General features: G+C 37.6%; 1 protein-coding gene across 1 annotated transcript in view; it reads left to right on the top strand.

The window, feature by feature from the left end:
• The window catches only part of USH2A (usherin), a gene marked incomplete at its 3' end in the record, with an annotated part of 372,555 nt that overhangs the window by 244,516 nt on the left and 101,961 nt on the right, over positions 1–26,078 (top strand). Inside the window, exons 41-46 of the mRNA XM_084203202.1 lie at positions 8,461–8,795; positions 11,848–11,970; positions 14,476–14,639; positions 16,615–16,824; positions 18,168–18,370; positions 20,188–20,300. Of these exons, the coding sequence (XP_084059328.1) occupies positions 8,461–8,795; positions 11,848–11,970; positions 14,476–14,639; positions 16,615–16,824; positions 18,168–18,370; positions 20,188–20,300 (1,148 nt within the window). The remainder of the gene's footprint in view (positions 1–8,460; positions 8,796–11,847; positions 11,971–14,475; positions 14,640–16,614; positions 16,825–18,167; positions 18,371–20,187; positions 20,301–26,078) is intronic.

Here is a 26,078-nt window from a genome sequence, read left to right as displayed (position 1 = left end):
CTGAGTGAGCTTTTTCATGTTGGCTTCAACTCTGAGCACAAAGACTCACTGCAACCTTTGAAGCTCCAGTTAATGTGGTAAGAACATAATAATTTTATATCTCGCCCCTGTTTTTTTTCCTCCATGTGCATTCAACACTCAATCCTAGTTTTAAAAGCCTGTGGGTTATCAGAGATTGTGTCATTCTTTACTGGATGTCTTTTCCCAAGATCAGACGCGTGTGTTCACTTGTAATTTTATTGTATTTTTCTCAACTCTGAGATTACTTAATCTACCAATACTGAAAGTTAGTTGGGTCATTTATTTCTTCAAAAATCTGAATTAGGGCAATGCAGTTTTCTGTCTGTAATAATTAAATTTCAATACAGCATTGTTTTTAAAATTTGTTTTCCCTTTCTTACTGAAGAGTTCAGATGCTTATTTTCCTTCTTCTTTCCCAGCCTGTCATTAATATTCAAAATTCTTTAAAGCCTTTTAATGTCCAAACTGCATGAACTCCTGTATGAATGGTGGTCAAATTTAGTGTCACTGCTGCTCATGTAGATTCAGACTTGTGTTTTCCACCTGGAGATAAATATTTTTTGGCTCTGTTAAGACCAATTTTTGTCAAAGATGCTGAAGCCTGGATATTTTTATTTACACTAATTGGTTTTATTGTCAATTCTCATTAATTTTAAATATTTCAGTTAAAATGTTCAAAATAGTTTAAGGTGGCAGCATTGCATTCAGAAAAGTGACTTACATATATTCACTTCTGAGTATCTCTTCTGCTAAATTCTCTCTGTTACTGTTACAGAACATTGGTTCTTTGCTGATATCGACATAAATTATTGTATTTATCAAGTATTTTAATTTACTTAAAGTTGTTCCATTTTATATTCATCATAAGGGATAGAAAGTCAGGAGCACTTGGTACAATTCCTGTGCAGAGAGTATCCCATGGCTGAGATATTCAGTTCTGATTTCTAAGATTCTAAGACTTCTTAAAAATCTTTAAAATTTCTCTCACTTGTCCGGGTCAGCAAGACACATATTTAATTTTTTTAGCATTTACTGTTTTGATAATAAATTATTTCTTCTCTCTTCAAAAAACTGAAACAAAGCTGTAGTTGCAGAAGGGCTCATTGCACTTCATCACCGACAAGATAATAGACAAGACTTGCTGCACCCAGCAGTTTTCTCGCCTTCTGCTTGTTTGCAGATGGGAGCACCAGGGGAAGCGACTGGGATTTCATCTTGCTTGTTGGTCTTCTTACAGATCTGTCAAATGGATTAGCTTGCTAGAGGTGGTGTTGTTTCCTTCCCTGCATTTTTATGGCAAATTCATCTCAGAGTAGGAGGGCTCGGAGAGCACTCAGGGCTTCACTGTGTCCCTGAGGCGGTCTTGTGTGAAGGCTGTGTACTGGGAGAGTACGAGAAGAAAAAGGGAGCACCTGTTCACAAAATGTTTGGGGATTTTGCCCAAATTCTCTAGAACTAGGGTGGAGATCTGCAAACCCACTGTGGCCCTTCATCCCAGAAATTTCTAGTTGCATGGACAGAAAAACTGTGCAGTATTCTGCAAGGATTGCCTTCTGGTGGTTGAAATGTTTTCCTGTGTGGAAATAGGATGGATTTCATGTGGAATTGCTTTACACTGGTGCCCATAAGTGTCCTAAAAAGGTTTACTTTCCCTCCTGAGAGCTTATGCCCAGCACACCTGTAGTGCATATATGACCTATGTAGTGCTCAAATGAAATTTGTGGAGTCCTTGGTGCTTACAGTGCTCTTACCTCAGTGTCTGTGATGGCAGCTCTTAAGAACAGGGTGAAAAACAAGGCATCTCTTTGGGAAGGAAATTTTAATTACCTCTCACCCTAGAGAGAGCCGTCCTCCCAGGTTAGAGCAGGAGGTATTGGAAGGGCGCTTTGGGAAAGATTAGCAAGAGGTTCCGTTATCAAGCCACAGTAGCAAATCAATAGAGCCTTTCAGCTGTCAGTGCAACCAATCCCTAAACCATGAGTCCAAATATTTATTTCTACTGAAAACAGAGAGAATTTACAAAAAAAAGAGAAACATATTTCCATTCCTTTATTTTAGTCGTTGAATCAATAAAAATGATTTGAGGATGTGAAGAATTCAAAGTGCTCCAGGATAATACTCACTTGAGTATACAGCTTATTTTCAGACCAAAGCTTTCACTCTGCAAGGAGGAGAGTATCAGCACGGCAGGTCACTCTCAGGATAAACAGTTCTGATATGTGTGTGCTCCTTTAACATTTCATTTTAATCAGAATGGACCAATATCTCTCCATAACATTTAACTTGCTTTCCTTTGAGCAACAGAAAGCGTAAGGCTGACGATAATTTTTAAAGTACCCATTTCTGTGACACCTGCATGATATTTTTTAATATTTGCTGAACTGATAATGTTCATGGTAGCGGAGTATAATGCGCAATAAACTGCTTTTGTGGCTGATTAAATGCCAAAGTGAAGTGGAGGTATTCAGCAACTGCAAAAGCCGTTTATTTAGTATATGCCAATGCCATGAACATTATTCCTGTTACACAAGATTTGCTATACCCTAATGGACAGAAGTAGAAAAGAAATTGTTTCCTTTTCTTGTGAGGGTTGCAATTGCTGTGCTGCTTCAATCTCACACTTCACACTGATATGACATTTGGGAATGTAGCTAGGTTGAGTGGCTTGAGAAAGAGGCTGGTTTACACAGTGAATAATTATTTGATGGAGTTCTTTGTGTAGGAAAGGCATTATGTGGCTGGGTGCACTGAACTAAATTAACTGTATTATGCAAACATTCCAACTTTGGCCTTATAACTTTTGGTAGGAGGAATTCCCTTTTGCTGCTGGGGTACTTCCTTGAGGATTCTGGCCTGGAAAAGGCAGCTGCAGTCTTAATTATTGGCTTCACCAGACTTACCTGTATTGCTCTCCCTCACTGATGACTGCCACCAACTGGACCACTGACAGATAAAAACTGCAGCCATTTCCTGTCATCCTTCATGTAACTTTTTTCTCAAGGTAGAAGTTGGCATGAGTTGTGCATAATCCTGCTGTTTCTCTCCAGGGGAAACTTTTTTTTTTTCTTTTTAGTGTTTATAAAGAGTCTGTAAGGGAATGGTCTCCTCCTGGTTGGATGGAATAAATACCTCATTGACGTATAGTTCTTGTGCAGTGCAATTCCTTCATGATAGCATCATTTAAAGAAACTTCCTGCAATTTGATTAGATACAAAATGAGAAAAATAAAAAATTATTATTACTTCTCTCTTAATATATGTTATATATGTTGCCTGTGAGGAATGAAGGGCTGTGGTGATTCTGTGGCACCTAATTGCTATTCTAATTTCTTTTATTTGTTTGTTTTGCATATTGATTCAATAATGTCATTGATTTTCCATGGATTGATTATTTTTCTGAAGTATTTCCTCATGAGTTTGCTGACTGAGGAAGGGTTTTAGGCTTTTTAATTCAACTGTCATTCATGTTTGTTGTTACCCGCAGAGATGAGTGTCTTTCTTTGCTGTTCACCTGCCATTCTGTTCTTTGTATAGAAGAATCTGAAGCAAAGAAAGCTGCTATTGCACCCTCCACATTGAACAATGTCATTAGTTTGCTGTCACAGTATCTTCAAGAGTTGCCATCTCTACTCTTTCGTTACAGTAGATTATCAGTTATTGCAACAGTGATAAACTTTTTTGGTAGCTGTCTCTCAAATTTCACTACTAAATTGGATATGCAAGTGAGCAAGCACAAATAAACAAGTCTCTATTTTTATGGTTGTCTTCTGTTCTTCATTAGCCCAGAAGCTGGATAGTGGACTGCTAAATGCCTGTTCTGTAAATAGGCCAGGATTAAAATGCACAGGAGAAAGATTTCAGCTGTAAGGAACAGATATCACTGACACATTTAAAGCAACATACCCTGTAGTTACAGTTTGAGTATCATGCATGACAAAAAAGGTATTTTCTTTATCCATTTTCCATTTCCCACAGAATTAGTCATAGGCACATGTTCTGGAGCTAGTGTTTTTTGTCTCACACATTAATGTTTGCTGTCCTGGGAAGTTGATTCTGATTACAGAATGTTGGATGCAATGCTAATTACTCCAAGGTCACTAAAGTCGGTGCTAACAGTGAGGTGATCCTTCAGTGTTCCTCTGCAGGTCACTGTGTGGCAGAGAATGAGGCTGTGAAGACCCTTCCTCTGTTCCAGGTTAAAACTCCCTTGTACTATTTCATTCTCCAAACACTTCAGTCTGCAGTTACCCCAGAACATAATTTTGAGAGTAGAAACAACCCTAATTCCCAAGCTGTGTCTGCTAAAGGGAGATGTAGCATGCCCAGGTAACAGCTTCATGCTGGGAAAGTAAAAAAAAAAGGGCTTGGACTTTGTTCACCACCCTTCCAGTTGTATGCAGGTATGCCTGGTGCATCAGGGAGGTTGTTTAGGAGCAATCAATCCTTGTGTGGAGATTGCCTTGTAATGCTACTAAGGTCAGGGAGACCTTGGTTCATTTGACACATAAGTGCTGCTTGAGTGACTTAGGATATTTCAACACCCGTAGGAACAACCTTAACTTGCACACTAGAGGTTTTCCACATGTTAGGACTGTGATTTCTTGCACAGCGTGCTCATTTGGTATGGATTATACAGTGGGGGTTCATCAGCATCATCTCTCTGCCTTTGATAAAGTTGAAACTCTCTAGTGTTGATGTTTAGGATCGTAAATGTTCTTTTCTTTTTCCAACTACTCAAGCAAAGTCATAGGAGTTTTTGTAGTAGCAATCTGTTACTGCAAACTTGATCATGCTGTTCTTCTGTAGTAGTCCTTGCTGCAGTTGGGTGTAACTCATGTGCAAAGTTTATGAGCAGAAATATCAGTGACCTTTCTCATAATTTGCATTTCCAGTATGATCCTGGCTCTTGATTGAAGCCACAGTAATTTCTGTTAAGACAGATAAGCATTTTTGAGGAAATTCTTCTCCCAACTATTCTGGGGGAGCTGGGAGATTGTCAGAGGACTAGTCCAGTGGCTGGAATGCAGAATTAGGGTAACAGGTCTTTGTTTGGAGTTTTGCTTCTTTCTGATATGTGATTTAGTCTGGGATTAAGTCTTTCTATCTCTAAAACTGGAATAATAATATTTGCAATTTGAGACTTACAATGTGCTTTGAGACCAACAGTGAAAAGCTCTCAGTAGTGTATTTATTACATTCTGTTTGTAGAGGTTACAAGCAGTATCTAGGAGAAATGAGAATAAAATGAAGCCAAACACACTGATTTAAAAGCAAACTGTTGAAGCCAGGCCTGAACAGTAAAATAGCTTACATGTGCCAATGTCTCTCCTCAGATAGCTCAGAATTAAGTTGCAGGGTTCCAACTGCTGTCAAAAAAGGAAAAAAATTCCAAGGTTATAACTGTTTAATGGGGGGAAAATGGCTAATTTCTGTCTCTTTAAATTTTGTGGTGGAGAAAATAAGGTCCTTTGATCTTTAAATGAAAGCTTCCAGAGTCATTACATTGAATCAGTTAATCTCTCCCAGTAGTTACCTTATTCTCTCTTCCTCATGGGCATCCTCTTTCATGGTCTCAGTGCTGAGCTTCAAATCAATGAACAAACTGTTACTGCTTCCAACACAGCCGGTCTAGTGAGCTTTCCTGCTTTCATGCATTGCCAAGCTCTTACCTCAAACCTTGGCACATCCAAGAGGAGAAGAGGTCCAGTAGTGCCACGTGTGTGTTAACCAGGCTGGCTCCATCATCTTCATTTATGGGTCAGGCCGTCCCTTGCCTCTTAACAAGAGATGTTTGTGAAGGATTGCATGTCCTGTCATTCCCAGGTGACACAGGTAACTCTAAGCAGCTCAAGTGACACAGCAGGGTTAGGAAGTATCCTTGGTCATCCCACTACTTAGTTAAAAAAATTATTAATCCGAGCAACAACAGATCTTCATATCTTTGTGTGAGATAGCCATACCCAGACAAAAATAAACTGCATTGTCTGCTGGCTGAATATACTCTTTATTCAGAATGGTTTTTATTTCTCTCAGGGAAAAAGAAATTAAAATTTAAAGAAATTTCCCACTGTAAGCACCACAAAGCATATCTGTTACTTACAGTATGAGCTGCTGTACCTGTTAGAGCACAACAAATACTGTGAAGTAGCACCTGGGAGTTTTTGAAGGTGTTACCAGCTAGTGCACACACTGGGTGAAAATCAGGAGCTGAGGTTATGGAGCAGTCTCTGTTCTCTTTCATTAATCTGTTCCTTTATGTGAAGGGGTTACATGGTATGGTGAATCTTGCACAAGTTATGTTAGAGTAAGTTTTTAGGTTTAGACATGAGAGTTTCTGACTGTGTATCACTTATTTTTCTTTGCATTTGGTTCCCTTGTTTTGACTTATGTCCCTTGCCTCTTGCTCCATTTCCCAGCTATTGTGGGAAGAAAGGGCTCTCATCCCAGCTGTTGTGGGGTGAGAGGCTGAAAAGGCCTTGACCCTCTGTAAATGCTGCTCAGCAATAACAAAAATATCCCTGTGTTACCCACACTGTTTTCAGCACAAATCTGAAACAGCTCCATAATAACCCCATTCTAGTATGAAGATAACTCTTCCCAGCCAAAACCAGCACATACTTGTACTTGAAAACTTCTTCTGTTGTCTGTGCTAATTATCTGTTCTTCTGTTTCCTAAGCTTATATCTAGATCACATGCAACACTTCAAAAAGAGAATTCTGCTCAGTGTCTGTGAGAATGGTGCAGAGTCAATTGCTACCTTGTGTGAAATTTTGCACTCCTTTATCAGTGGTATTTTCTTTATTTGTTCAAACATGATTTGGGGCCAGAAGCAACAGAAATCTGAATACAGCATTTGATAATTAGCCAGAGCTAAGCCTTTCCTATGTGGGCACCAATAATCTTGGTTTTGCTGTCTTTACTCAAGATCACCCTGTTTCTAATTCTCTGTTTAATAGTATTCCAGATTCTGTTATCAAAATCCTTCAGCTTTGTCCATCACTTTGCTGCCAGCTTTCTTACAAGTCTGATGGCCTAAGAGGTCCTTCTGTACCTAAAATATAACATTTTGTAATCCCATGTTTAAAAAATGATTTTATAAATCAAGCTTCTCTGTTTCCACGGCCCTGTGTAATTGTGCATATACATTTTTAAAGATGGTTATTTTGAAGACTTAGAGAATTAAGGAAAAAGTTCAAATTAACTGAAACTAAAGTATAGTGGTATTGCTATTAAACACTTCAGTATTTTTTTTGTTTTACCTAGGTTTTAGACATATACCTGGGTTTTAGGCATATCTATGTTTTCCCCATTTCTATGTTCTTTTCTATGTTGTATTCAATCCTTAATTATCTCATGCCTGGGAGGAAAATAGACAGCAATTGTTATAGATGAGTGGGTAAATGGTGAGGAAATCAGTCCCAGAGCAAAGCAAAGTTTGTGTGCTTCCTGCGCTGGGATTTCTAGGGACATGAGTATTGATAGATGCTTTTGCACTACCTTTTTGAAACTTTGAGATTCCTAGTACATAGTAGGTTACACGTCCTTGCTGTGCCTGTCTGATGGCCCCTCTATCATGGTACCATGGCAAAAAAGCCTTAAAAAATAATTTAGAACATTCAAGCACTTTGTAGTGCAATAGTTTGTGTGTGATTCTTCAGCGGAGCTGGTAAGAACAAATATATATATAAAAATGTGTTATCTACCTCCTCCCTCAAAAAAACCCTAAAAATTAAAAAAATCTCACCTAATGTCAGTTCAGTATGAACAAAACCACAGTAAGATTAGCAGTATGTATATATATGTGTATATATATGTTTGTGTATGTATAAATCTATAAAAACCATGAATTCTGTATGTAACTTCCAATCTTTTAGCAATCAAGTTTTCTCAGTATAATTTTATAGTTGTTAAAATGGAAAATTGTCCCTGTTCTTTGTCTGATACTTACCAGTGTAATTTGTTAACTAAAAATAAAAGGGAAAACCTGCCTGTTTCCTTATATGAAGAGTGCAGAAACATTTATTTTCTTACAGAAGCTAATGCAGTTATGTCTTTTTGAAAACTGTGTAAACACAAAGTAAAATTTGTTTTTACTCTGCCACTGGTGATCAAGCACGCCAGGTAATACCCTCTAAGAAAATAAGTGACTTATGATAAGTATTGAGCTTCTGCTAATGCATCTGAACATCTCATGGAATTTTGAGTGATGTGTTCACATTTTATTAGATTTTTCAATGGTTACAACTGGTACTGTGTACCTCACTAAAATGAAATATTAGATTTCTAACTGATTTCCCTTTAAAAATAAAAGTCAGTTTTGATTGAAAGAACATCTTCAGCTCCCGCTTGTGTCCATCTGTAGCATGCTGTGTCTGTATTTCTGCAATGTGACTGTAAGAAATCTGTTATTTAAATTTTTTTCCCCCCCTCCTCCTCCAGGTCTCCTGGAAGCCTCCTCTGATTCCGAATGGAGAGATCCTGAACTATGAGATTCGCATGCCTGACCCGCGCATTGTCATCGCTGGGAACCCTGCATCGCGGCTGAGCCATTTGGTGACCAACCTGGTGCCCTACACCAACTACTCGGTCACGGTGATAGCTTGCACTGCAGGGGATGGCTTCCTCGGAGGCTGCACCGAGAGCTTGCCCACAAGAGTGAGCACACCCTCGACAATTCCTCAGAGTGTCAGTCCCTTGTCTGTGACTCCAATCAGTGAATCCTTGATTGCCATCTCTTGGCAGCCGCCGCTAAGGCCCAATGGTCCCCATCTGAGGTAAGCTGAGCCTAAGAGGGCAGTTTGCTTCTCCTTATCTAAATCTGACTCAGAAAATTCTGAGTGATGCAGACTTCGTCATGTGATCTCTTAATTTTGGATTTTTTGAAATTCCACTTTAGGGCTCAGAGAAGAGTCAGGATTATTCAGGGCAAGTGTGTTGTCTGTGCTGGAAAGTTCTGGGTCTCAGATCGGTGCTGTCTGAAAAACCAGAAGGAGCAAATACAGGATATTTGCAAAGTCATAAGTGGTTTGGGCTGCAGCATTGGCCACTTCTTGGTGATGAGTTCAGGCAACAAGTTCCACCAATAAAATGACAAGAAAAAGAAAAGATCTTTGTAAACGAGTAATTAACACATCCAATATTCTCAATACTCTGGATTATTCCACATGAAGAGAAAGTGATGATTTGGAAGGATGATGACGTGAAATAATCTTCAAATATTAAGTGATGAATAAATTTTAAATAGGATAGTGCATGAGAAAAATGAATGCTGAAGGGCTAGAAGTGTGAGGATATAGCCAAAATAGGAAATGCAGGGAAGTGCTGGGTACAGCAGACTGGGTTTCACCACAAGAGCCAAAGAAAGGAATCTCCTGTGAGATTTGTCTAGAATGATGGGATGGGAATCTTGACTTGAATGTTGAATACTGAGTGTGTGTGTGTGTAGATATACAGTAAAGAAATATAGATTTGAGTGCTTAAAGGTTTATAAAGACAAATATATTTTATATATACTCAATTAAAAATGTCAAATTGTTCATTCTAGTGCTTTAACATATCATGAAACGTTGTGCATGGAATTATATCTCTGTAGTCCATATTTTCTGGTTAGTAGCTCTCTTGTAGGTGCACTGATAGGTTCAATAATTATCATGTAATGCCATTTCAGTTGTGTATGTTATTACAGCACAGTAGCTTGACTTTTTCTTCAGGCTTAATTAGGCCACACTACAACTGAATGAAATGATGATTGCTCTACAGTAAAATTTTAAGTTTCAGAAAAGCAGTGTCTGTTATTCTGGGGTTAACAACATGACCATTTTACCATAGATTATTGAAGTAATTCAGCACGACCTACATCTGCAGATTTCATTTCTTTCATGGTGTGCCATGCTGCCCTCAACAAGAACAACCACTGAAGCAGCTGCTCTGTACAGCATGATGGAACAAGAAGTCTGCAGCAAACAGAGCAGCAGCAGCAGCTGCCAGTGGGGGTGATTTACACATGATCGCCACTCAGTGTTCAAAAAGATTTGATGTTTTTCAAGACTCGTCTATGAAATATATTGGACAGAATGTGCCAGGATGGTTTCCTATAAAGCTGTAATGATCTGTCTTTAGGTTGACACTGATGAACCACTCATGTGAGAGCTGTTCTTGTTATAAAGTCATCTGATTTTTTTTGACAGAGTTGGAGTTTAATTAGTTTTTGCTATTTAATTTCTGAAGTTATAATCTGAATTTCTGCAGTAATTCAGTTTGGCATCACTAAGTGGCACAATGCTTGCTTGTACCTGTTGAGGATTATTCCCTAAACTCAAGGGCAAAAGTTGTTGGAAGTTATGCATGTACTCCCTAGCTGCTGTGGAGCACAGGAAGTGTCAGATCTCTCATACGAGCATCTCAGTTGATTTCTGGTTTTGAAGCAACATTAAATTGCTGTACGCAGTACCTGTTAAATCTAGGATGGTATTGTCTAACATGTCCTTATTAGACTGGAGTTGATCTTAACTTAGAGTGTCAAATTACACACAAAGCCGTTGGTCAGCATGATAATTACAACAGAGTGGTGACCCACACCAAGGTATTCTGCAGAACAATTAAACATGTAAACATTTTCACAAATGTGAATTTAAAATGACAGGTTTAAAATCTTCCTAAGTGCTCACATACTTCTGTCTAGAATTTAGCAGTAAGTTCCTTTCCAGAATGGGAGGCAGGGACAAGATGAAATAGAGCAGCTCAGCACATAAGAGAATCAAGTTATGTATTTAAGGGAATATATATGCATATGACCCTAATTTGCTGGGGTATCAAACTGGAACAATTATTGAAAGAATAAATTAAACAGTCCTGTGGAATGTAATAAAGAGTAATAATCCTAAAGATTTTGAACAAATATATCTAATTTTGTTTCCTTTAGAGTGTAGTTTCCTTTGTAATCCCTAGAATGATTAGGAAATGCAAACTATAATATTATCCCCTTTAGTTTGTGACACTAAGTTATTTAATTTTTGTTAAATTCCATAAAGGTTTTGTATAAAAGATGATCGAGGGTGTGTGATGCAGCCTGGGTGGAAAGCATGTTTTCCAAATCAGGCAGTCTCATGGCTGACCTGATGAAAGATGGGCTTTGGCTGACCTGCTGTTTGGAACAGAGACAGGAATACTGTTTCAGATACCAATTAAAACCAGGATGAAATAATTTGGTCTTTCAAGCTCACATCATGAATTTCTACCCAAACACAAAGGTGCCTTGCTAAGGTGTACAGATGGCTGGAACAGTTAACTCATTCTGTGCCTGTTTTCTCCTTTAATTTACACTGTGGTTATTTGCAAACACATTAAGTACAAAGGCACACTTAAGCTATTACTAATAGTAAAAGAACAATGGCAGTGCTCTTTGTTTCAGTACATTTGCAAGAAAGAGGCGTAATCATTTAATGTTCTGGAGCAACCTCTGCTTATCACACAAGTCTGCATAAGACACTGTTATGGGCTATTTGGACTTGCTCTTGATAACATTTCCACAAAGTTTAAAATCCATAAATCATTGAATAGACTAGTTTGTTGTTGTTATTTTTTTTTTCAAGTGGAAATGCTTCATTTTCTATTTTCAAATTAGATTTTTTTATTTTTTTTTTTTAGTAATTGAATGTTTTAAATCACAAAACATTAAAAAGAATTTTTATCTCAGGAAGTTTACAGCTGTAAAAACAAAATAATGTGTGGCTTTAAAAAAAACCTGGTTGGGTTCTTTTTTTTTTTTTTTTTGTGTAATAACATTAGTTGAGATAATCCTGGTGTTCTGCTTGTCTTTTGTGTTAGATATGAGCTCCTGAGACGTAAAATCCAGCAACCACTTGCATCAAATCCCCCTGAAGATTTAAATCTGTGGCACAATATTTACTCAGGAACTCAGTGGTTTTATGAAGATAAGGGTCTTAGCAGGTGAGATTACAAAAACTATAAAAACAAATGCTGGCATTTTGTATAGTGTATGTTTAATAGTTCAAAGTATTTCTTGTGTCTTTATGTAGTGAACATATTAATTATGTAATGAAATATTTTTTGTCATCATCTTTGGTGTTAATCATTCTAATATGCAGGGATTTATTATTAGTGTGTCATTCTTGACTCATACATTGTTTAGCTTTCAAAACCAAATGAAAATAAGTCACATGAAATTTTAGCATCGATACGCTCTTGCAATCAAACAATTTAGATTTATGTGTACAGATGCTGTAGATTTGCATGTTGTCAAAATTATAGCACAGGCAGAGTGCATGTTTGAGGGAAACACCTGAAAATTGTTTTCAGCAATGTTTTTTCACCTGATTTTGTTGTATTAGCTTCATCACCATTAAATGCAGGGTATTTAGAAAGGAGTGTGTTCTCTGTTCCTCTGTATGTGACAGACCTGCTGTGTGGGGTAGAGCAAGACATTTACTCGTGATCAACCTTAGTTTCTACATCTTGAAGTCAAGGCTATTGATCCTTAAGACAAAACACACAAATGAAGAAATTGTAATGGAAGATTCAGCATGGATTCTGCATTGGATTTTTCAAAGTCTCAGGAAAACCCTCATGCATGGTTTCAGGGTGTGTGTTCTGTGTGCTGGTGTGCTTTATGAGAACTCCATGTCAATCACTGACCCTCAAATATCTGTTATTTCCTTCTACTTCTGTAAAAATTGAGTAAGCATCCCTCCTGAGCACAATGGGAAACGGGAGAACGTGACCTCTGCTCCTGTCAGAGACACACCGAAGCGAGCTGAGGGCTGCTGCCTCTGGCTTGCTCCTGCCTGCTTGCTGAAGTCACTGCTCATTTCCATCTGTTGCAATAAATGCTCACGGAGCTGTTCTTGTACCACTCCTGCCCAAGTGCCCATTTGTTTCTCTCGGCCATGCTTGAAAGTCTGCATAGAGTTGTCCTTGGTTTTAGCTTTGCATATTTTAGTGCAGCAGCATATTTTTGTGTATGTAGTTACGTCAGCAATTCAGAGGTGGTAATACCTTCAGACAGAGCCTCAGTGACCGATTGTTAGGCACCATGACATTTTGAGTTGAATGAGCTATGCCCAAAAAAGTGTGTCTAAGCCTTGGACACACCTGAACACTTCTCCTGGGGAAGGTTCTGCAACCTGCAGCTATGTTTTTGCAGTTTACAGCTCAGGAGTTTGTGGCTGGAGAGAAGATGCTCAAGCATTCAAGCTTTATTTTTCCCAAAAGAAAATTCATGTATCAGCATTTATTTTCATTTGTCATACTTTAAGCATGTTTCAGAATTACTGATCTTGTCAGATGGTTTCTTCATTTTTTAACAGGCTAATTTGATTTTCATTGTTGAAAATATGGATCAAAAATGAATCACAAATTCTCATCACTAAATTCCAAGACTAGAGTACTTTCTTTTTTCTTTTATTGTATGTGTGCTACAATGTCCTAGAAGAAATTAAATATCTGCAAGTGGCAGAAGAAGCAGAGAGAGAAATAAGATGAGTTTTGTATATTTTCCCTGTTTGTCAATGCTTAGAGTTAGACTTCGAGCTAGTGAGTTCCCATTAAGTTGCTTGCTTCTTAGTGGGACTGCTGAAGTTTAGCTCTTTTAAAAATCAGGGTGTTATAGTAAAGCATCTAAAATAAATACAAAAAGTAAAGTAAATATACAGTGTGGGTGAGTAATTTTTGTACTAAAATCTCTAAATGTTAGGCATTTCTTGCACACTTTATTATTGTATCTGTAGACATTTATCCCACTGCAGCTTCAGTGAAAATTTGAACAAGATGATCCTGAGTTTCTGTCTTTGTGCAGTTTTTGGGAGGCTTTTTATAAGGAAATTAAATCTGAGATTATGAAATCCCACTTAAAGTACATTAGTATGACTTTTGCTATGGAGAAGAAATGATGACATGACAGTCACTTGATTTACTAAATACACATGTAATTTTTAATAAATCTCTGCTATTGAAATATGCACAGTTCTGAGGAAAATTATTGAATGAGTTTGAACTCCTAGGTGCCTTTTTTGGGGTGTTTTTGTAGTGGAAGAGTCCTGACTCCATAGTGAATCCCTTTTACAAATGAGATTCTGCAAGTTAAAATCAATGGGTTTCCCAAAAGAGGAAAAAAGCCTCATTTGATTAAATTCTGATCCAAATTTTGGCAGGTTGCCACTTCTGTAATTACATATTGAATTGAGCTATAATCTCTCAACACCTCAGAAGCTGAAACTATGAAGAAGTGAAATAGTGTGTTTTATTTTTGTTACCATGTTAATCATGCTGAATAATTTCCACAAAATAGATGCCTCTTATGATGTCTTCATTGGTGCATCCCGTACAGATGAATTTTTGCACAAGGGGAGAAGAAACAGCAAAAACAGGGAGGTTTACAGCAAATATTTTCTATGTCTGCATTTTTCATTCCATTTAATTATTTTTAAAATGTCTTAGGTACACAACATATGAGTACAAGCTCATAGTGCACAACGAGGTAGGATATACATCAAGTGAGGAAGTGATGGCTACTACATTAGCAGGATTACCAGAGAAGGGAAGTGTCCTCGTTGCACGTGCTGTTAATCACACTGCCGTGGAAGTGGAATGGACAAAACCAAGTAAGTGTGCTTAGTATTTATTCCAGTAACTAGATGTTAACCTGCCATCACTTACCATGGCCTGCCTTGCTCTCAGAGGAAACACAGTCCTTGCCTTGATTTATAATATACCTAAATGTCCTTGAAAGGAGAGGAAAAAAATAGGAAAAAAAAGTGCATTTTGCTCTTTCTCGGTCATGTTTGTATTTATTATATGCTCTTTCTGGAGAATGAGAATAGTGAAAATGAAGAAATAGTTAATGCAAACTCGTGAGACATGTCTAAAGCAGTACTATACAAAATCCTGTTGTCTTTGTGGCCTATTTCATCCCTTTGTATAAAAATTTACATCCACGTTCCTTCATGATGAGAAGATTCCCTTTCTCTCTCTTTTTGCTCTGCTCCTTAAAATGAATTTAGCCAATATCTCTAGTTGGTTTCTTAATACAGCAGAGGGAAATTTCTTCATGACTTAAATGCAAATGATATTGTAAGGACTGGGTGCTGAATTGCAACAAATGTAGTCTCTTTATTTTATAATTGCATGCCTGAAGTGAGCATGCTTATAAAAACTGACAAATGTAATAGATCTGGAGCAGCTCACTGAAGTTTCATTACCTTGGTAATCTAAACCCCTGACCTTCTAGATGTAGGTAATGCAATCTGGTTTTATTTTCATTCATATCTTAGAAATTTCCTCCATATATGTTTGTGAATGTAGAAGTTAAACACCTAGACAAGGCCATTCATTATTTGAAAACCTTATCATATTTTATTACTTCTTGTGTTGCAAATAAGCATATTAACTATTCTGTTTGTCAGTTTTTCATTCTTTTTTATAATATTAGTTTTTAAATTAGTTATGTTTTCTCTTTGGGAACTTGGGAGCCGTCAACATAACTTGCCTTGCTGTCTTTCCCTGCTGAAAGTTCCTGACTTCTAAGGATTTAGGCCTTAGGATTTAGGTATCAGTACCACTCAAAAGCAGCGTATCATTCTTGATTAGGAGTTTCGGTGACAAAACCCATGTATTATTAAGTCTGAAAAAATGCTTTTGGCTTTTATCAGTGCTCTGCCTCAGTGAGCTGAGTCCTGTTCGGTAGCATGGTATGTCATTTCAAGATTTTTGTGTTAGTGCTCACAGTTTTCATTGTAATTATACTTCTCATCTCGATGTCTAGTGGAAAAGAAGTTGCATTTAGTCAGACCTGAACCTAAACTGTTTGACAAAGGACAGATAAGATAACAGCTGGCATCTGAGTCACTAAAATGGGGAAGACTCTCCTGGAATCTGTGCTTATCCATCAGCTCAGACCAGTGAATATCATTCCCTGTGTAGCCTGAAAACTACTGTTTTTTCTGTCTTTCTCTGGGGAAGTTAGTACTGGGTAAAACACATTTTACAAAGAAATGTGAGGATCTGGGGTTCTTGCCCTGTATGTATAATGCTTCAGGGTGTGTTACAGCTTTAAATGTAGATGATGTGCTCGTGCTTGTTCTGAAACAATAACACATAGCTTCTCACTGTATGGTGAATGACCAAAATGCCACCTGGATAAAGCTGAATGTCAGTGCAATTTATGGGCACAGGTCATTTATTCATGGCTAGAGGAATGACACAGGATTGGAGTGGGCTCTGGGAAGTGTAGTTTGAAGGGAAGGAGGAAAAAGGCCTGCACCCCACTCCTTGCAGTGGGTTTTGCCTATTAATTTTTTTATTCCGTTGTCTTCATGGGGATGTCTAGAGAAAGAAAGCTTTCTCCAGTGTTGGATAGGATGAGGGACCATTATTGATTTTGACAAATTAGGGAGAGCAGTCTGTGTCATTCTTTAAATGGGTGAGATTGGAGGCGCTTGATGGAATATTTCCTTTTTTATAAATAAGAGGTTCTGCATAAAAATTGGTTTACTCTTCACAATGAATGTTGTTGATAAGAAACTTGCTGACTGAAAATTCCCCAGTTGATGTCCCAATGTTTTTCCTTTCTTTTCCTAGCACTGCAGGATTTACAAGGAGATGTTGTTTACTACACCCTCTTCTTGAATTCTACTGATGAGAGAAGATCTCTGAGGGTCCAGGCTGATGTAAACTCTGTAGTCATAGATGATTTGCAGCCCAACACAGAGTATCAGATATTTTCTCAAGTTTTTAACGGAGTCCACAGCATCAACAGTGAAGTTGTGCATGTGACTACCTCAGATGGAGGTTGGTTAGCTTAAAATCTGAGAATGAAATTGATTGATTTTTGTTAGGGTTGAGATCAGTCATCCTTCCATTATAAAATTTCCGGTATAAAAGGAAAAAGGTCTAAAACGTTAAAATGCTTAAGTGCTGGTTGTCATCATGGGGTAGATCAATAAACAGCCCCACTGAGACAGAAGCAAAAGCTCTAATAGCAGATATTAACCCAGTTTGTTCTCATCTTCTCCTGCATATTCCTGTCTGTGTGCACTAAGTTTGGAACTGAGTTCATATCAATAAATGGTGGAATTTAGAAACAATTAAAGGGTTTTTTAAAAGATTTGCTCTGTGAAGCGACATGCTTTTGACATGACAGATGTACATAAGGCCTTTCCTGAGTCACTAGAAACTCTGGGTGCAAGTTCAGCCTCTAAGAAAATTCTTTATGAGTCATTTCTATGTCAGTGGGCAAGTGCAAAGCTGGGGGTGGAGGTTGAGGATAAAATAATAATAAAAAAAAATTGTGCATCTGAAATGTCTTTAGAATGGTCTTTCTAATCTTTTTGCTTTATAAAGTCTCATTATAAACATTATAATATCATTACCTCAGAAGCAAGTGTTCCAGGTCATTAGCAAAGCACTTTAAGGGAGGATTCCATTTCCTTTCTCATGCCAAAGGTCAGCACCTTTTGTTTATAAAATAGAATTGATGGTAAGGGCAATTTTTCAACTGGTAAAGATTGTTTCTTATGATAAAAATAGGCCTTTGCATAGTTATTTCTGACATGCTTAGATAATTATGTAATTTAACGCTAAGGAAGGTGTTGGTTTTATTTCTTTTTTTTTTTAATAAATGTTAGACTTCATCATTACCTAGAGTAATCAACATTTGAAACCATTTACATAATGGCAATATTGCATATTGCTTCATCTATAAGGCTGATATTGTCACGTTCCATCAGACATAAGGTATTTTGGTCTCAGGTTTTGCTTTAAAAGCAAAATGCTCTATTCTTTTTTTTTTCCTTCTTTTTTGAAGAATTAGGATTGGGGAGACATAAAAATAATATTTGCATGTTGGCAGTGCAGATTTGTGAGCAATTTATCACCATATCTCACCGGCCACATACTACTGATGATTGACACTGTGCTGTTGGTATAAAGCATTTTACCATCAGCTCTCATGATTTCTAACTGAGAGTATAATAAGCCAATTTACAGAAGACTACAGACTGTGATAACTTCATCAGAGGAAAGCAGATAAGCAGTGAACCCTTTGCTAAACCTAAATACTAATCTGCATTTGGTTAAACAAGTGCTTTTGCAGAGACAGCTGGAGTTTATTCAGTTTCTTCCTTTATTTCTAGAGCCTGAGGGCATGTTCCCTCCAGAGGTTGTCATCATCAACAGTACAGCTGTACGTGTCATCTGGACATCGCCTTCAAACCCGAATGGTGTTGTCACAGGCTACTCTGTCTATGTAAATAACCAGCAGTACAAGACTGGAATGAGCGAGCCAGGATCCTTTCTTTTGGCAGATTTGTCTCCCTTCACCGTGTATGATATTCAGGTTAGAATATATTTTCTGGGTTGTGTGACATACTTTAATTTTACTTATTTGCTTCTACTTGGATTTCCAAGAAAAATATTGTTCTGTAAATTTCTTTAAACACGTGGACATATGTTGGCACTGATGCTTGTGTGCGTATCCATACAAGGAATATATTTATTTTTAGCATATTTAGGTTTGTGTACACTTTTCACCACAAATTTCCATTATCTCCTTTTTCAAAGTGTCAAAACTCCATTTACTTTCCCTTAAATGCTCTGTGCTTCAGCATTAGCAAAGCCCCAACATATATTACAAAGTGGCAAAGATTCTACTCCTACTCATTAAAAGAAAATTGCAATTGTTTAAGAAACATCAGGCATGCATGATATATCTGTACAGTGAAACAGTGATGTTGCATTTGACAACCCATTATCAATTTTTTTTCCTTATCCTTTTGAGGAGGCAGGAGAGCTGATCTCTGAAATCATCACAGTACTTTCTATGGTCTTAATATGTGCAACATTTTTTCTTTGCTTTTTCCTTTCTCTCTCTTTCCCTTACTAGTCACATACCTAGTGAAATGCAAAATACTGTGGGCAGAAACATAATAATAAAAATAATAAAAAAATAAATCTTTCTGTCATGAATTTCTACTAATCTCTTCAAGAAATGGATTTTGACACTTTATTGTAACTATTCCTGTCTATTTCATGAAGGTTTGGTTTACGTTATTATATATGAGATAAACTTAGTGGTACCATGTGTACTTAATTCTGAAAATTTGCAGCCAGTTACTCCATGCCATAAATAAACATCACAGTAACAGGCACACTGTAACAGATTTCCATGTTCCAGCCCCTCTGAAGCAGCAAACCTCCGTCCATGAATACACATATGACTTTCTGAATGCCACTTGGAAACACATTTGTCTTTTCTCAATAACAATGCAAATTCAGTGTAGTGCCTCACTTATAGACCCTCTATATTAATTTACCATGGCCACCTTCTGTTGCTTGAGATGTTAATTATTCTTCTCTTCTGCTGTGCTAGTATTTATATCTGCATCAATGTGATAGGTAAAACCAAAATAAGATGCCTTTATTTTTTTTTCCTTTTGATTATTTTTCTTCTTTTCCCACAAACAATATTATCTTGGATGCATGTGCATCTCACTGGTAATCTTACTGCATTGTATTTCAATTTCATGCTTTTTTTATTTGGAGTAACTTCCCTGTTGACCATACAGAAACAATGTTATGATCCTTCACTACCTATTTCACCTTTGTTAGTTTAATCCCAAGAATTGAATGAATATAAATTTATTTCTGTGACATGTTTTCATAAAAAATTGTATAATTTCTATTTGCATTTCTTACTTTTAATTTACAAAATAGACATGAAGGAATAGAACACACTAAGGAAAAATTATTTTTATTTTTACGTCAGAATATATGGTAGGAATAGAAAAATTACTCAAAGCCTCAAATGAAAGCACATTTTTTTCAGTATTGCATACTGGGATCTAAATATACCTACATTTACATGCAGATGAACAAGTTCACTGCAACTCTTTTGGTGGTCATTTAATAGAAAACAGCAATTAGTGCCAGAGGAATGCATGTACCCTTCTTTTGAAAGTGGTGTGGGAAAATGTGATACAGTGCAGTATATCTTTGGCAGATATACTTATCTCAAAGCTGCAGTATTTTCCTGACTGCATGGAATCTCTTAAATAGAAAAGAATTATATCTTGGGTGAAGAGAAAGTCTAAACAAGTAGTGGAGCTGAAAAATTTCTGCAGCTGAATATGTGAACATCATGTTCCTCTCCATCAGATTGAAGCCTGCACGGTATATGCCTGCGTGAGGAGCAATGGGACCCAGATCACCACTGTGGAAGATGAGCCAAAGCAGCTGTCAGCACCCATTATTCACATAATTGGCTCAAGGTACTGTGCTGTAGGTGGCTTTCATGTATCAGGGACATTTGTAGTGAGAACGGGGACCAGAATGTAAAGTTGTCTTCTCAAAATTGAATAAGGTGCATGAAAGAATTCTGTATGCACTTTGGAAACGTTTTTAGTGGTTGTTATCTTTGGTCTTGGAGTTTTTTCACTGAAAGATCAATCAAAGAAGTCTCACCCTTGGTTGATTGTACATACCCATTTGGGTATCACTGTGCTGTGATAATAAATAAGGCATTAGTGGAAATAGTTAGGAGAAGAAGTGTAGTGGAATGAAAATTATCACATTCTGCTGTCAGTTAAGAAGAGGAAGATTAATGTTCAGGGAGCAATGCGATGCTGATAATGGAAACTTAGAATAATTCTGGGTAAAAAAAAAAGTCACCTATCACAGCAGTAAGAATTAGTAAGCTATCTGAAAAGGCATGCATATCTATGTCTCCTTGAACCACTGTTTGCTAACTGCCTGTCCACTACATCCACAGGCATGGGCAAACTTCCCAATTGTAAAGGGAGCATCAAATTTGCAGTCTTTAGAAGCAGCCAAGTAGCAGCTTATGCAGTGATTCTTTAGGAGTTAATATCTTCCAAAGACAAAATAAAACTCGACTTGCAAACACATTTTTCAGAATTACCCCAACAGTAAAGCAGTTAACCTCCTGTGTTTGTGTTATTGTTCCTGTGATTTTCCTCTACTGGTGGAGTATGCTCATTAGCAGTGTTTCTTTCATCAAAAGAAAAACAAATCTTTTGAAAATAACTGGTATCTAACATCTGAACCTTCAGAAATGGCCAACAGAAAGGAGTTGCTACTCCAGTCTCTTAAGGACTTCAGCTTCTTATTTGCTATTTGTATGTTTTGCTTGAATTGAGCATTTGTCTCTGTATAAGGGTGAAATTAAGCTTGCTATTTTTCTGTCACACATATAGATACAGTCAAAGCTTGTTTGATGATAAGAACCCAATTCAGGATCTCATCTTTTGCCCTTGGCTTTAACTTATGTCTGCCTTTGTCTGTATCGTCTGTACTGCAAACACTTATGCATGTTTCTGCTATTATATATAGACTAAATATGTCATAACACATGAATGCAAAAGGATCAAAAATTCCTTCCTACTTTATAATCTGCTCAGCCAGAAACAGACTCTGTTTCTACACTGCCTTTTCCTACATGTCATATTATCATCAGCTGTTCTTATATCCCAAAAGAATACTAACTACTGATCGATTGCCCGGACATGTCTGGCCGTGGCCTACATGTGCCCCGGGTAGTTCATTTATTTGCCACGGTGGATTTGCTAGAGTGGAATTTAATCAATAGCTAATTCATTAATTCTGGTCCTCGAGTATGTAGGGATTGTGCAGTATAAAAATGACTGGCTGGCTTCAGCTTTGATTGAAATATGACAAACACTACAGCTGACAGCCTTGGCAGGTGCTGGGCTGAATATGAATTTTGCTTGTTTATTCTTTGTAAAAGAAAAAGCTTGGGCAAAAAAACCCCCAGTTTGTGTGGACAAGAGGACATTTTAATACATATCTGTCATCAGAGAGCGGAAAAAGCATTCTAGAGTATAGGCTCATGGGATACCTGAGATATAATAAAGCCTGTGCAGTTTATTGTCTTTAATTGGAATCATGATGTTTTCCCCTCTTCTGAATCAGTTTGGGGGGCTGTATTATTGATGAGAATGCTGTAGGATAATGTCTTTGTGGCATTCACAAATAATTGTTTTAAAATTTGCCTCAAGGTGCTACATGACAGAAATTATAATTTCACCCACCAACTTAGAAGTCTTTCTGATAGCAGCTCCATCCACATTGTGCTAATGAAGGTTATACTACCAGAGCCAGTATAAATACCTTACTTTTCCACCCCTTACACTTAATAACTCAGCTTCAGGCTGAAACTTGGCACAAAAGGTCGCAGTCCTGATATAATTATTTTATAATGCCAAACTTCAAATAGAAAACAGTGTGGCACCCAGTCCTGGAGTCCTAAGTCAGGTTCTGCTTTGCTGTGTTTCTTGCCTGCGTGTAGGGTTTTTTGGGGGGAGAGGTTGCATTGACCATGTTTAGGTAGAAACAAATGCCACTGAAATCAGATATGCTTTTGGTTTGTTTTGTTTTTAATTAGGACCTCAGGATGTGACTCTGTAGACAAGGATTAGATTTTATTGCACAGTTTAGAAAGTTTTCTGAGTACTGAATGCATGTAAATACTGACTGAAAGTTTGGGTAGTAGATTTAATTCTCATGGTGTGTTGGAAAGTAGTTCATTCCACTTTAAAACACTGTTCTTCTTTCTCTTTTTCCTTGTAATCCAGCAGTTCTGTTGCGTGCCTAATTCAAAGGTTGATGGCTCAGAAAGCACCATAGCCTAGCTTAGGCAATCTAAGGAAAAATCCCTCACAGGTTTTTGAAGAGAGGGCGCTTTAATTACCTTGGGGAGAAACCCTAGTCAGGGTGTGATGGAAAGCTCTAAGAAGATAAGGCCATGGGAGAAAATTTGGGTGAATTCTTTGGCTTAGTGTTCAGTGTCATGACACGTTAGAAGGTTACTATATCTGTTGCTGTTTGTGGGTGAATGAGGAGGAGGAATTATTTCAAATTAACATGATAGTGAAAAAGACTTTTCAAAAATGGACAAAACAAAAATGGATAAAACATAGCAACAAATTCTTGGGATTATGGTATTGGTAATGAGTTTTCAAGGAAATCAAATATGAAGGTGTCAAACTGCTGTGCCATGTTAAAAAGCCTTTAAGTTGGCCTCATTGCTGGACAAATGGAAGGTGAGAAAATGTAGTGTAGATTTCAGCAAGGGAATATTGGGAACTAAAGACCAGGGAGTCTGATTTTCCATACTGGGAGAATGGTCAGAGTGCCAGAAGATGCCTGATTGCTCTCCCTGCTTTAGTCATGGGGAACACGAAGCGCTGAAAGGTTTCTCCAGGAAGTTTGTAGCAACAGCAGAGGCATGCTGCCATTTATCAGTGTCTGGACTGTGTCATACTGCCTTCTCTAATTATGTCAGCCCTGCATCCACCATGCAGCAGGTACTTAACTCCTGTGCAGTAATGCTGCAGCAGTTGCTCAGTATGTGGGATCTCCTGATGAGGGAAATATATTACCCACTAGTCATTAATAATAGCAGTGTCCCCTATCTTAAGACTGGCAGGTGAATCTTGTGATTATTTTTTTTTACTTCCAGCTCCTATAAAGTAAAGTCATTAAATCTTTGATTTTTTTGAATTTAACTCTTGCATGTGATGAGACTAATGGAACATTCATTATCAAGATTCTGAAGAGAATCTTTGGTATATCTTTAATCTTCATTGTTTAACTTTTACTACTGGATTGAGAAAAAAAAATAAAATCAGGAGTCCTTTTCTGCCTTATGGCACTTGGAGCTGGTGATGAAGCAGGCAAACCCCAGAAGTTTATTTCTGAAGTCTGTTTATCAAAATATATCTGAAGTATTCTCAAAATTAAAAAATACTGTTATTTTTCATGGGTTAAAAAAAAATTCTACCTGGAAATGTTAAAAATAATTGTCTTTACATTCTTGAGCCAAATGATTTCAACTTTGCTCTCCTTCACAAAAAGCAAATACACTTCCATGGATCAGTTTGAAATTGTTCTTTATCTCCTGAAAGTGCTTTCTTGGACTTGTAGTCTGAAGCAGATTGTTTCTGTGAACCTGGCTAGGCTGCCTTGCCTGTGTCAGTATTTTCACCTCAGTGACAGCAGTGGGACTCATCCAGCATAAGAACTTCCATACATGGCAGACACTTGGAGTGTTCTCTGGGCAGACAAGGGTTGCACCCCACCTCTGTGGTGTTAAAAGTTTTTTGTCTATGCCTGCAATTTGTGAGTCTGCTTCTGCAGGTGGGTGCTTCCCAGGGTAGGCACAACTCCAGTGTATCCCACAGGGAGTGGCTGGGTAGAAGGAGAGGACAGGCAGGCTCTGTGCCCGTGTTCCTGCAGCTGTGTCAGACGCACCACACACGACACAGCTGCCTGCGCGCTAAAGCGCCCATCGTGTCCCATTAAATCTGCACCTGCTCAAGAAGATTTTCAGCTCAGCCTTCAGATGGGGGCTGTCAAAAAGCCTCTGCAGTACCATGAAAACCCTGCTGTTATTTTTGAAACTGAGCTGTGCCCTGCTCTTGCTGTGTTGCCACGTTTTTCCATGGGTGGCAAGCATCAGAAGGCGTAGACGTAACTGAAACACCCACAAAATTGTGAAAGAGTCTGCTTGTCTATGAGCCTGTTCTGGAAGGTCATGCTGAGCTTTACCTCATTGGCACTGGTTAGTGAATTCCCATTCCACACAATTTCCTTGTTCAGCTGCAGGTTTTCTTTATATCAGGCTATGTCCATTCCAGTTGTGTAGCTCTCAAATAATAATAAAGTGATTTCTTGTTAAAGGAAGGAAATACATACTGAACTCTGCAGAAAAGGCAAAATGTTTAAATCATTGTGTTAATTCTTGGGCCTAATTTTAAATTATATTTGAGAGAAATATGACTTGAAAAGCTGCAAAAATCTGGCATAATACTCTGAAAATATACTCATGAGCATCTGAATGAAACTTGCAGAAAGCAAATCATTCAAAATTAAGACTAGGAATGCTTTCTTTGCTCCTGTGATCTATTCTGTGTAAAAACCAGGAGAGAATTACAATGGCATTTATAAAGGTTGAAGTACTGCCCTTCTTTTCCTTTTTAGCATTTTTTCCTGAAGTTTATACAATGTATTTTCCCGCTTTTCTGTTTTTAAGTGTAGCACTATTTAAATGTGGATGAGTGCATTTGTGTATGTGTTCATGTGTATGTGGTAGAATAGGTAGAGAATACAAAATAGCAATGGATGGAATATGGAATTAAATCTACGATTCAGATGGAGACCTTGGAATGATAATGGCAACTCTACAAGCCACTTGTGAATTTATTCCCTCATAGGTGACATTAATTCCTGGTCTGCAAAGCCTTATTGCAGTGTGTGTTCCTCTGTTTATTCCTCAAGCAAGTGAAATAATAGTTCACTTATTTTTATTCTGTTAAGATGTCAAAGTTTATCTCAGCAGCTGCTGTTTCACTGTAGCATTTTCACTTTAAATTAATGCTAATTTCTGATGTCACCGGCATTCTGACAGTGACTGTGTAATTGGGACATGGAGATTAAAAAGAGGTGCTTGGAGACTAGCTGTGCCGTGTTGTCAGTCCTATTGATCTATATGTAGCATTGGGATCTCCTTCTCTCTACCCAAAGAGTCACAATGAAAGGAATTTGTGTCTTATGCAAGACTCCACAGTGATTAAACAAGAAATGAAGTGTTCATTTGAAATATCTATGGAAAATTTGTATTTTTGTTTTAGTAGTGATAGTCATGCTACAGCTGAGCATGATTTAATAGCCCTTAAGAGATTTTGTTCCTTAAACTGATGATGGTCTGATATCAAACCTGGAATCAGCTACAGGATTTTGTTTTACAGACAGTCTTTGCAGGCTGCTGCAGTGATACTTCTGCACTCAGTCAGAAGTCTTGAGTCTTAGTAGTGATAAACACTTCCATTTCTTATTTTTAATTTAATGTCAGTCAAAAGATTTAAGTACAGAAGGGAACTTGTGCTTACTGATTCTGTAATAAGTTTTAATTCTACACTGAAGAATACATCTCAAAGCAACATCCGTAGCTTTTTTTTTTTTTTAAGAAGGGAAAGGCAAGATTAAGACAAGCCTGTTCTGAGTTATGG

This window comes from Fringilla coelebs, assembly GCF_963513975.1.
Source record: "Fringilla coelebs genome assembly, chromosome: 3".
NCBI lineage: Eukaryota > Metazoa > Chordata > Aves > Passeriformes > Fringillidae > Fringilla > Fringilla coelebs.
The sequence above is the reverse complement of the archived record's forward strand: the minus strand, read 5'-3'. Positions and strand labels throughout refer to the sequence as shown.